The sequence below is a fragment of the Anabrus simplex genome, chromosome 8, assembly GCF_040414725.1.
Source record: "Anabrus simplex isolate iqAnaSimp1 chromosome 8, ASM4041472v1, whole genome shotgun sequence".
Classification (NCBI taxonomy): domain Eukaryota; kingdom Metazoa; phylum Arthropoda; class Insecta; order Orthoptera; family Tettigoniidae; genus Anabrus; species Anabrus simplex.
Window position 1 is genome coordinate 129,494,193 of NC_090272.1, and position 13,207 is coordinate 129,507,399.

Below are 13,207 nucleotides of genomic sequence, written 5' to 3' on the forward strand. Positions count from 1 at the left end.
CAACATTACCATCAACTGCCCTCAAGGCACACCTACAAAGAAACAGGGGAATCTTGTACCCAATCTACTGGGCCTTCGTGGAAAAGAACAGATTAATTAAATGGCCCAAAATACCAAGATGAATGGAGGCGTGTACTTAAAATGGCCCAAAATACCAAGATGAATGGAGGCGTGTACTTACACTCGTACATGAACACGTGTTAAAACCTAAGGGGCACTAGGCTGATTAAACAGGGGCTAATCCCACACTAGGGGGGTGATTCATAGGCCTATAAGAAAATTTTAATACTTTAAGAATAGAAAATCGGTTATGAAAACGTAGTCACCTCCAATCAAAAATGAAGGGGAACTCGAGAGGGTAAAGCACTCTCTATCCCTGATTTACAGTTAAAGTAATAAGAAACTTTTACCTAAGCCGGCACTAGGTTACATTGTTAGAAGGGTAGGTTACATTGAAACGGTTTCGGACCTTCCCCGAGGGCAAAACTACTGAGCTAGCAAGAAATAAAGATGTTAAAAGGCCATTACCTTGTAGAAGAGCTGCTGGTGGATGAGAGAGGCGCTTCCCGCCTCCTGCTTTACTTCCATACACTAAGCTAGATGTTGTACGAGTGGCGGAGAGACAAGAAAATCAGCAGTTTTTATACCCTCGTGGAAGATTCGAGACCTTTCATGAATAATTAAGACACACCCACATGCGTATATTGGTCAGCTAAAAATTACAGATCAAATGTGAAGAAGAAGGACACGATTGGTACAAAATTAATTAAAGAAATTCGGGATTGGCTAAGTTCAAAACTGGCGGAAAGAAAGATTATTATTGCGAACCCACGACTGAGTAAACAAAATTTATCAAAGACCAAAACTCCTGAATACAAAATGTCTTTAAAAAGTTCCTTCACTTCGCACCAGGGTGCAATGATCATAGTTTTTTGGTACAGACATCTGTGAGAGAATGTCCACACTTCTTGATAATTAGTAACCAAAAACAATTCGAAATTAACACTGTGACATCTTCTGATAAACAGTTGAATTAATTCAGTTTTAAAGTTCAGAGTTTTAGTAGTAGAGGAGTACTTCAAGGCGGAAAATTCAAATGTGCGGCATATAGGTATACCAACCGGTACGTTGACAATTAGGCTTCAGTGAGAATTGATGGTAGAATGAGTTCTTGGTTTAGGGTATTTACAGGGGTTACACAAGACTGTAATCTTTCACCTTTGCTGTTCGTAGTTTACATTGATCGTCTGCTGAAAGGTATAATATTGCAGGGAGGTATTCAGTTAGGTGGAAATGTAATAAGCAGTCTGGCCTATGCTGACAACGTGGTCTTAATGGCAGATTGTGTCGAAAGCCTGCAGTCTAAATAATATCTTGGAACTTGAAAATAGGTGCAATGAGTATGGTATGAAAATTAGCCTCTCGAAGACTAAATTGATGTCAGTAGGTAAGAAATTCAACAGAATTGAATGTCAGATTGGTGATACAAAGCTAGAACAGGTCGATAATTTCAAGTATTTAAGTTGTGTGTTCTTCCAGGATGGTAATATAGTAAGTGAGATTGAATCGAGGTGTCGTAAAGGTAATGCAGTAAGCTCGCAGTTGTGATCAACAGTATTCTGTAAGAAGGAAGTCAGCTCCCAGACGAAACTACATTTACATCGGTCGGTTTTCGGACCAACTTTGCTTTACGGGAGCGAAAGCTGGGTGGACTCAGGATATCGCATTCATAACTTAGACGTAACAGACATGAAAGTAGCAAGAATGATTGCTGGTACAAACAGGTGGGAACAATGGCAGGATGGTACTCGGAATGAGGAGATAAAGGCTAATTTAGGGATGAACTCGTTGGATGAAGCTGTACGTATAAACCGGCTTTGGTGGTGGGGTCGTGTGAGGTGTATGAAGGAGGATAGGTTACCTAGGAAAATAATGGACTCTGCTATGGAGGGTAAGAGAAGTAGAGGTAGACAAAGACGACGATGGTTAGATTGGGTTTCTAACGATTTAAAGATAAGAGGTATAGAACTAAATGAGGCCACAACACTAGTTTGAAATCGAGGATTGTGGCGACGTTTAATAAATTCACAGAGGCTTGCAGACTGAACGCTTAAAGGCACAACAGTCTATAATGATAATGTATGTATGTATGTATGTATGTATGTATGTATGTATGTATGTATGTATGTATATTATTCAAGATAAAACACTGAGAATGCTTTAAAACTTCCTATACATCTTCGTTTGATATCAAAATAAAAAATTGTCCAGACCAGGTAATCAAGGGTTGTACAAAACTGGTAATTCCAAAACTGTGGGTAGCCTACATTTTTTCAAATCGCATGTCTTCTTCGGAAGCGTGCATTCACATGAAACAAGTTCATCTCCTTCAGTACCTTACTAGGGTATGGTAGTTTCCGAAGCAGGTGTGTACACAGAGTACAATGTCGCATTTTTCACACATATATCTATTTTCTTTCCTCTTTTTCTCTTCAAGCGTGGTGTTTGAACACACATGGCAGTACCTGGCAGGAAATCTCTTCTTTGGGGTGGGTGGTAGAGGGGAAGGAAAATGTCTCTCTGTCAGTCTAAGCGGTTTGTCCTCGGCTGGTTGGACAACTTCTGTACTTTCATTATAATCGGTGTCATCACTATCATTATTCTCGAAATCACTAAAATCGGAATATTCATTTTCTGATTCTAATGTGGATAGCACTGTTACAACCTCAGATTTGGTAAGATCGCGCGCTTTACTGGCGGTCTACATACTGCAGCTTATTCATCCCTGACGTGGGCCTCGCTGCTAGCTTGCACGCCGGGCATACCGCAGAGCAGCTCGTAAAGCAGAGTGTCGTATTTATCTCAATAACTCATGATTGAATCAACAGATTGTCATTTTGTAAGCTCCTATCTACTGCAGAGAGATCCGTTTATCCGCCCACGAGTTTGAATCACTTCTTATATCAACATTGGGAGTATTGCGTTGATAAAGTCAGAAGAATGTCACGCTCGCAATATTACGGGCGCAGCAGAGCAGCGGTCACTCTCCACGCTAGCGCAGCAATGTAAAGGTTAATACAGTGACACTAATTACTTTAAAATACTATGAACTACAAATAACACTAATTTTTAAGACAAAAATATGAATCCATTCACGCAAATAAGAAAGAACACCTGTTATTTTAGGAGCTGAGAATCGTACACTTTTATATGCCTGTCTTCGAATATGTTACATCTGCTTGAATTGTATGTTGTTCATTGATTTTTCAATGATATTGTACTCGGAAGGCATAGGCCTTGGCACATATGAGTTATAAAATCTTTATTCATGAGCGAATGGCTCAGTTACGATGTATGAACAGCTGTGCGAGAGAATGTTCTCATCCCTACTGCACTGCTTGAGGGAGACAGCATGAGAGGGGCAAGGTCGAGTGACGTCAGCACCGCTGGTAGCTCACTTCCCTGCAGAAACGTCTCGAAATTATTTTTTAAGCTTCTCAACGACTGGACCAATAAATATGAGACTAACACCAAATTGTAGTGCACCTTTTAGAAGTACAACCCTGCAAATTTGAGACAAATCTGTCCAGTGGTTTCAAAGATATGACGAGTTGAAGTTTGGGAAGTATTGTCACCCCCTTTGTCACCTAACTCAGAGTGCGGCTCCCAGCCGGATATAAATAAGTTGACGAACCGAGGGTATAGTCAGTGTATCTTAAACTCTATGTTCATGACAAGACGTCAGTATCCTCCGTCGCGCTTTGCGGGGACATAAAATTTACACTGTAGAACTTTGAAAGTGTGCAAAGATGTCGCAAGTGAAGTCTCAGCCGCGTCGTGGCGTGTGAAATGTTATAAATGGTCCGTTATTGGACATAAATTTTCCAGCTAACTCATTCCTGGTTGCCAGCGTTTCGCCCCCGTGTGCCAGGCTGGGCTCATCAGTTGGTACCTAGCACACCCACCAAGGCGCTGGATAGTGCATACCGTGCAGGCCACTGCGTAGGCTAATTGTAGCCACCTGCAGTGCCAATGCACTATGAGAGACATTGTCTCATTATCAAAAATTGATGCCTGCTTGGCCATCAGATGATGTAGATGTTGATTCCCATAGGGAATCAGAAATAATTGTTCCGACAATTAAAAGTTCTACAACCCATTATATTGTGCCAATTGAACTTTCCGTGTTTCAAAATTTCTCTTTAAAAAGTACATCGGAAATCTTGGCGAAGCGTCGTTATATTACACTGCGTAGAACGTCATTTCAAGCGTGGGATTAAACATGGTTTCTTCAATTGTGATATCCAATGAGGGAATGATCGTGATATCAACGAGGGATAATAACGTGGTGTCTTCATTGAATGAATGTGTTACGCTGCTGGTGCTGAGTTTGAGTCTTGGCTGCACGCTGCAGAAAGTTCCAGTCACCAAGCTGCAGGACAGTACTTCATCAATCCTTACAAGCAGATTACAGGTGATATTAGTGTTTTTCATATACTTTTTGAGTTAGTAATTCTACTTAAACACTAACTGACTTTTAACAAAGCACTCAAGCATTCATAGTGCTACATTCATCAACAGAAAAGTGCTTCGTGTGAATTTTACTATTCCTAATAATTCTAGAAGACTCCATGTCTTGTTTCTGAACTGTAGTTTTCTCTTTAAAATCTTTAAAAATTGAAGTCATTTCACTCAGATGAACTGTAGGAGTATACAGCAAGTGATTCAAAACTTTTACTTGAACTATCAGATTATATATGGAAGTGTGTGTTAATATTTTGTTTAAAAATCTTAGAAAGACTGTAGGTTTGCATCACAAGCGATGGACTTGATTTTTACGCAATTTGGTTAAATGAAGCACTATGTGCAAAGTATTATTTTGGAATTTAAAGCTATATAAGAGATCCTAGATGAACTGTAGGTTGTTTTTGATCTCAGAAAATTGGTATTCCTTTTGGACATTTTTAACATCAAGTAGATGTCTCAGAATATAACAGCGCCGAAATTTTATTTTTGCATTTTTACACTGGTCAACAATTGCTTTAAATTAGAGTTGGATTCTTGAAACCCTCAGTACCCTCGATCCTCAACAGTTATGACTGGTATTGAATTAATGATACTACTACTGGTAAGTTGGATAGTTTTTCGATATTGTTGTAATAAAATACTATCTAAAATTAATATTGTCGGCTTGGCAGAAGCAGTCAGTTTTGCAGTGGTTGCAAGGATCACGTCTGAACTCATGTTTCTAAATAACAGGTAGCAGGTATAGCAAGAATTTATGCTCAACCGGGCGAGTTGGCCATGCGGTTATTGGCACGTGGCTGTAAGCTTGCATCCAGGAGACAGTGGGTTCAAACCCCACTGTTGGCAGCCCTGAAGATGTTTTTCCGTGGTTTCCCATTTTCACGCCAGGCGAATGCTGGGGCTGTACCTTAATGAAGGCCACGGCCGCTTCCTTCCCACTCCTCGGCCTTTCCTATCCCATCGTCGCCATAAGACCTATCTGTGTCGGTGTGATGTAAACCAAATAGCAAAAAATATATATATATTTGTCTTTCCTACCTTTCCCTTTCCTCTTACCTGTCCCCTCCTTTGTAACAGTGCCCTGTTCCCCTTCTTCCCTCTGCTGTTCCACCAGCTGTGACTCATACTAATTCCTTACCGATACTTCTCCTGAAATCCACTTCTGAGTAGATCGCTTAGCTCTCAATTTCCTTCCTCTTAAGAGATTAGCCCACTTGTCTTCCACAACTTCTCCCCTTCTTTTCCTTTCCTCTTTTCTACCTACCATGCCCTATACATTGTTAGAGTAGAACCTACTTTCATTCCTGTCCTGCAGTAGGAGCCTGAATGAAACTGAATGAAAATCCACAGCCTGTTTCCAGTCATTTGGCCGGGTCAGGAATGGAATGAATGAAGCCCCCATCTAGCGGCGAGGATAGGAATTGTGCCGGCTGCAGAAGCCTGTCGCACTCTTCTGGGGCAATGATTAATGACTGACAGATGAAATTAAATGGTATTGGAGAGTTGCTGGAATGAAATATGACAGGAAAAATCGGAGTACCTGGAGAAAAACCTGTCACGCCTCCACTTTGTCCAGCACAAATCTTGCATGGAGTGACTGGGATTTGAACCACGGAACCTAGCGGTGATAATCCAGCATGCTGCCGCCTGAGTCATGGAGGCTCTGTAGTATCCTGGATACAGCGATTTAATCTTTTAAAATGGCTTTGGACATTCACGGTATGGAATCATTAGATTGTCTTTCCTGTGTTGTGGATTCAGAAGATAAAGTGCCAGTTTCAATGTTACTTTCATGTTTTGTTTTGTATAAGTAGTATCATATACTGCATTATCAAATGGAGGTATTGTTGGCATAAGATATTATGATATTCTAGTTATGAAATGGAGAAATTGAAATAGGAATTGATCAGGAACAAGAAAAAAATCTATGCTGGAGGCAAAAGAATTAGTAATTAAATGAGATAATTTATCATTTTTCTGTTTTTTAGCAGCAGACTGATGAATATTTTTCCTTGTGTTTAGTAAGAGTTCACCAGATTGGCTTGCTCTATATGTTGTATTGATCGTGTGTGTATTTGTAGAGGAACGCATTGGTCCAATAGTAGTGGCACTCATCACTATATTTAAGCAACTTCCTCAACTAACAGTTGAGGACTTTGATCAAAGTGCACCAGACCTATTTGTTATGAGAGTTACTTATCTCTTCTTTAATCCTAAAGGGTCATTGAATGCAGGACTAAGCTGGTGCCAACATGGATATTTAAACATTATGAGCGATGACTGTAATGTTATTGATCCTAGTCCTGAATATGTAATGTGTACTGATAGTATACTTTGTGGGAGTTATTTCCTTCATTTATTGAAATGGTTTTTCTTTTAATGTCATTCAGCATCACATATGAAACAGATGCATTTTGGAGACTAGTTGTATTTAATTATTTTATTATTATTGCTAGACAGTGATACATTTTTGGAAAACATCTCATGAGAATTATTGGTAATTATGAAATTAAGTCTGCTTTAGGAGCAGTTTAATAAAATGGCAGGTTTGTTCAGTGAACTTGATGAGTTTTGCTGCTTTAAGTGGGAAGATAGGTTTTTTGTACATAAGGAAAAATGTTGAGGACTTTCAAGGACTTCTCAGCATTTCAACTATCAATAGAAAATGGTTACTGGTATTCTACTACTGTAACTTAATCCAGGATTAAATTGTACATTAAATTTTTAAATTTTATTTTATTTTCAGGATTATATTCTATCTTGTCAACAACAAATTATCCTTATTAACTTCTTCATTTAAATATTTTAATCAAGAAATAAAGATTTTTTCCAAGCATTTCTTCCACATGAAGCGTGTAGATTAGATATCTGAGCTAATATACAATATATGTATATTATCAACCAAAAGAAAACAAGGACATTACAAAATTTTACCTATTAGAATTTACAGTATTTCTATTTGTATCAGATCAGCACTAACACTTATTAATATCCATTTACTTCCCACCTTTGTAATGGGTGGTTACTCATTCTAGAAGATTACTGCTTCCATGACTTGATTTGAAGCCTTATGTCATAGAAATCCAGATCTGTCATGGTTTCAACCTCCTTGTGACGTACCCAAAATCATGCTGTGTTATGCTAGCACGCATGTCACCATCTTGTCTTATGTTGCAACGGGTACCACTTTTCCATGCATGATAAGCATAGTCACTGCTGACCTAAAGTGCCATCCAGTCTAATGCACTTGATGGTATTTGTCGAGCTATTCCCACATAGCCCAGCAGACTGACGATAGTTTGTGTGCGATACTTCCGTTACTGTGACCAAAGTCAGACAAAGTCTAGAGTCAATCCCTCACTTATAACACTGGCACAATAAAATACAGTATAATCACTCAAACTTCACAAATATAGAACTGGTTGCATGACACACTGACAACAGTCTTGGTTCACAGTAAATGAGTAACCAAATAAGTAACATAATGAGTACTCTGAATCAGAATAAGCATTAACCCCGAAAATAATACTTCCTAGGTTTTTATGTCCGCGCATACTTATCAATTTAAATCTAAATTTATGTTCATTCCATCTTTCCACGTTTCCCTAATCAGTTGCTTGGATAAGCCCAGACCTTCAATTTTTCTCTTCTATAGTCTTCACCTGGTTCAGCTACTTTTACCTCTCAGTTCACATGTACTTGAATATATTTACCCAGATGTTCTTGGTCATGGTTTTACCCAAGATTACAGACCCTCTTTCGAATGCAAGTAGGCTGAATTGAAATGTACCGGGCGAGTTGGCCATGAGGTTAGGAGCGCACAGTGGGTTTGAACCCCAGTGTCGGCAGCCCTGAAGAAGATGGCTTTCCATGGTTTCCTATTTTCACACCAGGCACATGCTGGGGCTGTACCTTAATTAAGGCCCATGGCTGCTTCCTTCCCATTCCTAGGCCTTTCCTGTCCCATTGTCGCCATAAGACCTTTCTGTGTCGGTGCGACGTAAAGCAATTAGAAAAAAAAATTAATTGATATGTCCCAGAAATGGCTATCTGATTCTTATCATGCATATACTGTACATTATTTTTACAAAAAAATACACAAAATGTTTTACTTATTTATTATAATCCAGAAATTCACACTGTGATACAAGAAATTAATTATGGCATAATACTAACATAATTTCCTTAATATTTTCATAGATAAATCAAATGGCATATGGCTTTTAATGCCAGGAGTGTCCGAGGACATGTTCGGCTCGCCAGGTTCAGGTCTTTCAGTTGACGACCTTAGGCGCCCTTTGTGTCATGATGAGGATGAAATGATGATGATGAAGATGACACATACACCCAGTCCCCATGCTAGAGAAATTAACCAATGATGGTTAAAATTCCCTGTGACCAAAGGCCAGCACGCCAACCATTTAGCCGTGGAGCCAGACATGGGCCTTAGTAATACACTGTTGCACATTATTAATATAAAGCATACCTAAATAGCTGTGCGTGTAACTTTGTACCAGGAAGTACCCTGAAAAAAAAAAACCAGCATTAATTTTTAAAAGCTATATATATATTCAATTATTTTTTTTCTCTCTTCACAACAACCTTATCCCCTTCAAAATACTCTCTATTACAACTAATACATTTGTCCACTGGTGCTTCCACTGTTCAAAACCTTTTTTGTAGTCATCTTTAGAAATGGCTGACAGCTCCTCCCTCGTTTTTTCCTTGACCTCTTCAATGTTGTGTAATCGTTGCCCTTTTCATGTGTGGAAATAAGAGAAAGTTGCACAGAGCCGGGACACGCATGGGGTAGTGGAACTATGTCGTTTTTAGCCAAAAACTAACAGAGATGGCTGTGTGTGCAGGTGCATTGTCGTGGTGGATGAATCAGTCTCCTGTCTGCCAAAAATTGGGTCTTTTTTGATGAACACTGTTGTGCAATCTTCTTAAAACTTCCCAATAAAAGGTTTTCACGTTGTTCATTTAAACTTGCCATCATAAAAAGCGAAACAAGAACAAAACAGCACTAGCAAAGACAGTCACTGCAGATGAATAGAACAAGCCAGGTCGACAACACATTCAGTAACTTGAGTGAAATTTACCCAACAATTTCACTATATTTAACAGTGATTACTCTCATTCGTCAAGTATTATCCATTCAATTTTTTCTGTCTTTGACTTTGAACACTAATGTACCGAGCTTGTTAGCTGCAGTCGCTTAAGTGCGGCCAGTATCCAGTATTCGGGAGATAGTGAGTTCGAACCCCACTGTCGGCAGCTCTGAAGATGGTTTTCGGTGATTTTCCATTTTCACACCAGGCAAAGGCTCGGGCTGTGTCTTAATTAAGGCCACAGCTGCTTCCTTCCCAGTCCTAGCCCTTTCCTGCCCCATCGTCGCCATAAGACCTATCTATGTCGGTGCAACGTAAAGCAACTTTAAAAAAAAAAAAAAAAAAAAAGCCAAAACAAATAATGTTTCTTCTATCAGGACTCCACTATCAGTTTATAGTTCATAAAATTCATCTTATACATTCATTATTACTTTCAGGAGAATGAAATGTCACACAGTATTTGCAATTGCAAAATGTTTTTTGTGGAAAGCAAATACATAGTACCTTTTTTAGGCAGAACATTTTACTTTGAAAGACATAGGACATCGTAAACTGAGTTTTTGCTAATGTAAAACAAGAGATTATTTGCCCACCTGTAAGTACAATGCCAGCAGTGTTTGTCGGACTATTTGCCCCTAGGTTCCTATTTGATTTGTTCACAGTGAAAATCAAGACCTCCTCATTATTCAGTATTTTTTAAAAATCAGAATTAGCATTATATAGAAATGTTTGGTTATCTTTGAATTTCCTAGTTAGTTTGAGACTTTGCTAACAGTTTTATGATTTAGGTTGAATGTAAAACAAATTCTGTGCCATCAATATAATTCTGTTATGAAAAATGTAATCCCTTCATATGTTAAATTAAAATAACATGACTCTTTTTCATTTCCCTGGTGCCATATATATGCTCATAGTGTGGGCAAACCCCCCTTCCCCATATTTCTTCCAGGGTTGCGTCTTCTGAAGGTGGTTTCAGCTGTTCTCTGTGTTTAATGTATGTTTGATGTGTCACAATAAAAAGTTTCATTATTAAAATATTTTATACAAAGTTAATGGATGTATGTGCTTGTTTTTGACTGCACAGTTTGTGTAAACATGATATGATTTGAAAAATAGTCACACTAAGCTCTTTTATAACACTTCCAAGGGAAACCCACAACTTTCCCCGTTATTTTTATGAAGCTTATTAATGATGCGTTCATTGAGGAAAAAGTAACATCCAGGAAAAAGTTTTGTTTCGGAGCTCTTTCTATAACTATCTTGAGTTATCAGTAGATGAATAAGCTTGAATGAAAATTTTAAATAGGAAAAGTCACAATATGAAGTTAAGGTTGGAATTTTCAAGAGGACACATTGGGGCAAATACTTATTTATTGGAAGAAGAATTAGGGATTGGAATAATTTATCAAGTGAGATGTTCGATAAATTTCCAACTTCTCTGAAATCGTTTTTAAAGAAAAGATAAGGTAAACAATTGATAGGGAATCTGCCACCTCGTTGACATCCTTACATGTACATCATGGTGATTGATTGTTTGTTTGAAAGGAAACTTTGAACTCTACGCAGTAGTTACGCAACCTGAAAGCAGTTGTTGGTAAAACATAAGACAGAAATTACGTTTAAAAGTCACCTCATTTTCGATCCTATCAGAATGTGCATCTTATTTCAGCAAAATAATAATGATACCTGTACTGAACGGATACAAAACCTCAAGACCATCCTCAAATATAGCAAAAGACAAGCCAGACAATGGGTAGTTACCCTTCGTTGACTTCCAAAAAGCAAACGACTCCGTGGATAGAACAACTCTCTTCAAAACCCTGAGGGAACTAGGACTCAATGACAAAATCAATAAGTTGGTGCAAGCCACCCTGTGAAACACCACTTCCAAAGTAAAGTCTAGTGGACAGCTCTCGGAGATCTTCTCAATGAAAACAGGTGAGGCAAGGAGACAGGATCCATGCATATTATTAAACTGTGTTCTGGAAATGGTCATCAGGGAATGGATTAGATCTCTACCAGTGAACACTAGATTAAGAATGGGGATCAAAGCAGACATCCTAAGGATTCCATGCCTGGTCTTTGTGATGATCTGACCTTACTCGGAAACGACATGCAAGAGGCTACTACGTAACTCCAAACACTACAGTCAATAGTGGTTCTAACAGGTCTTCTGATTAACATCCGAAAAACTGAGTTTATTACCAATATCCAAGACCCTAGGATGATGAGAGTTAGTGATACCAAGCATATCAAGAGAACCAAAACTGTGAAGTACCTTGGAGAGTAGATTTCAGAAGACCTTAGTGAAATTGTTGCTCTCAAACAAGGGAGAATCAAGTCATACCTGCAGATAACTGTATGCCTCAAAACATCTTAATGACTGTCAAACTAAGACATTGTAATGCAATAGTCAGACCATCAATCCTCTACGCATCAGAGTGCCTATCTCTAACTAAGAGGAGCCTTCAAAGTACAAGAAAGGAGGTTTGAAATATAGTAAGATCAAGGATCCTCTCAGATGGAAGGTGATAGTATGAACCAAACCGTGAACTCTACCAACACCAAGAAACCTTCGTAGATGCCATCAGAAGATGATGGCTGGCTTCCTACAGACACCTGAATAGAATGGATATCCACAGGCTGTCCTATAAGATCTTCAAAGTAGCCAGCAAGGGTAAAGCCCCTGGATCCTTGTGGATCCAGCAGGTAGAGGATGATCTCGGAGAACTTAATATTTATCATGCCGTAATAATGAACTGAAGTAACTACCATTCAGCTATCAAAACCAGACCCTTCTTAACATCCGCTACAGAAACAAACCATAGTGGGACCAGGAAGTGATCCAAGGAATGCAAAATAGAATTCAGGAGAAAAGTAAGGATTACTGGGCCAATAGGAAAGCTTACAGTACCAACCAAACCCATCATCAAGAACACCAGAAGCAGGAAAAAAACCATTGACAACACAGTTAAAGCACAAGCACCGTAGTCCGCAGGTGGCCCATACGAACTTGAAAAGGATAATGTGATGAGGGCACTTCATGGTAACAAAATCTTTGTGACAGAATTTTCATCATGTAAATGTCCTCATCCAAATATCAACCAATGCTTTACTGTGTCTGACAAGCAACAGGTTTTATTCTTATTACTTCTCATTTTTGACATTCAGATGTTCTAGACATCAATTTTCGTGTAACTTATTAGGAAGCTGCAGTGTAGATAAGTCTGATGAAAATGTTCTCATGTTTTGTTCCTGGTTTGATAATAAACTGTCAGTCAAACATTGTGTTCTGTTGCTACCTTACATCGAAGTGCTCTCATCATATTAAATATCTCAAATTCCATATCAGTTTGCAGGAAATGCTATGCTCCTGAAATATTTGTTAACTGCAGTATGATTGCAAGTACTAAAAGAGTATGGCAAAAGATGACAAATTATCTAAAAAGGGCAGTTTTAGCTATCAACAAACAAAATAGCCACCAACGTATCAAATAGACATGTAGAGGCACTATAAAATTGCAGTTTTACTCTCGTAGCATGGAACGGGTTTATAACTTAAAGCATAT

General features: G+C 38.7%; 1 protein-coding gene across 13 annotated transcripts in view; it reads left to right on the forward strand.

The window, feature by feature from the left end:
- LOC136878885 (broad-complex core protein isoforms 1/2/3/4/5) overlaps positions 1–13,207 on the forward strand; it is a 681,897-nt gene that overhangs the window by 251,942 nt on the left and 416,748 nt on the right. Inside the window, exon 7 of one of the 13 annotated variants that reach the window (XM_067152461.2) lies at positions 7,274–7,375. The exons of the other annotated variants lie outside the window; for them this stretch is intronic. Coding sequence (XP_067008562.1) covers positions 7,274–7,314 — 41 coding nt within the window. The 3' untranslated portion in view covers positions 7,315–7,375. Of the gene's footprint in view, positions 1–7,273; positions 7,376–13,207 lie in introns of those variants that run through there. 13 annotated transcript variants of the gene reach the window in all.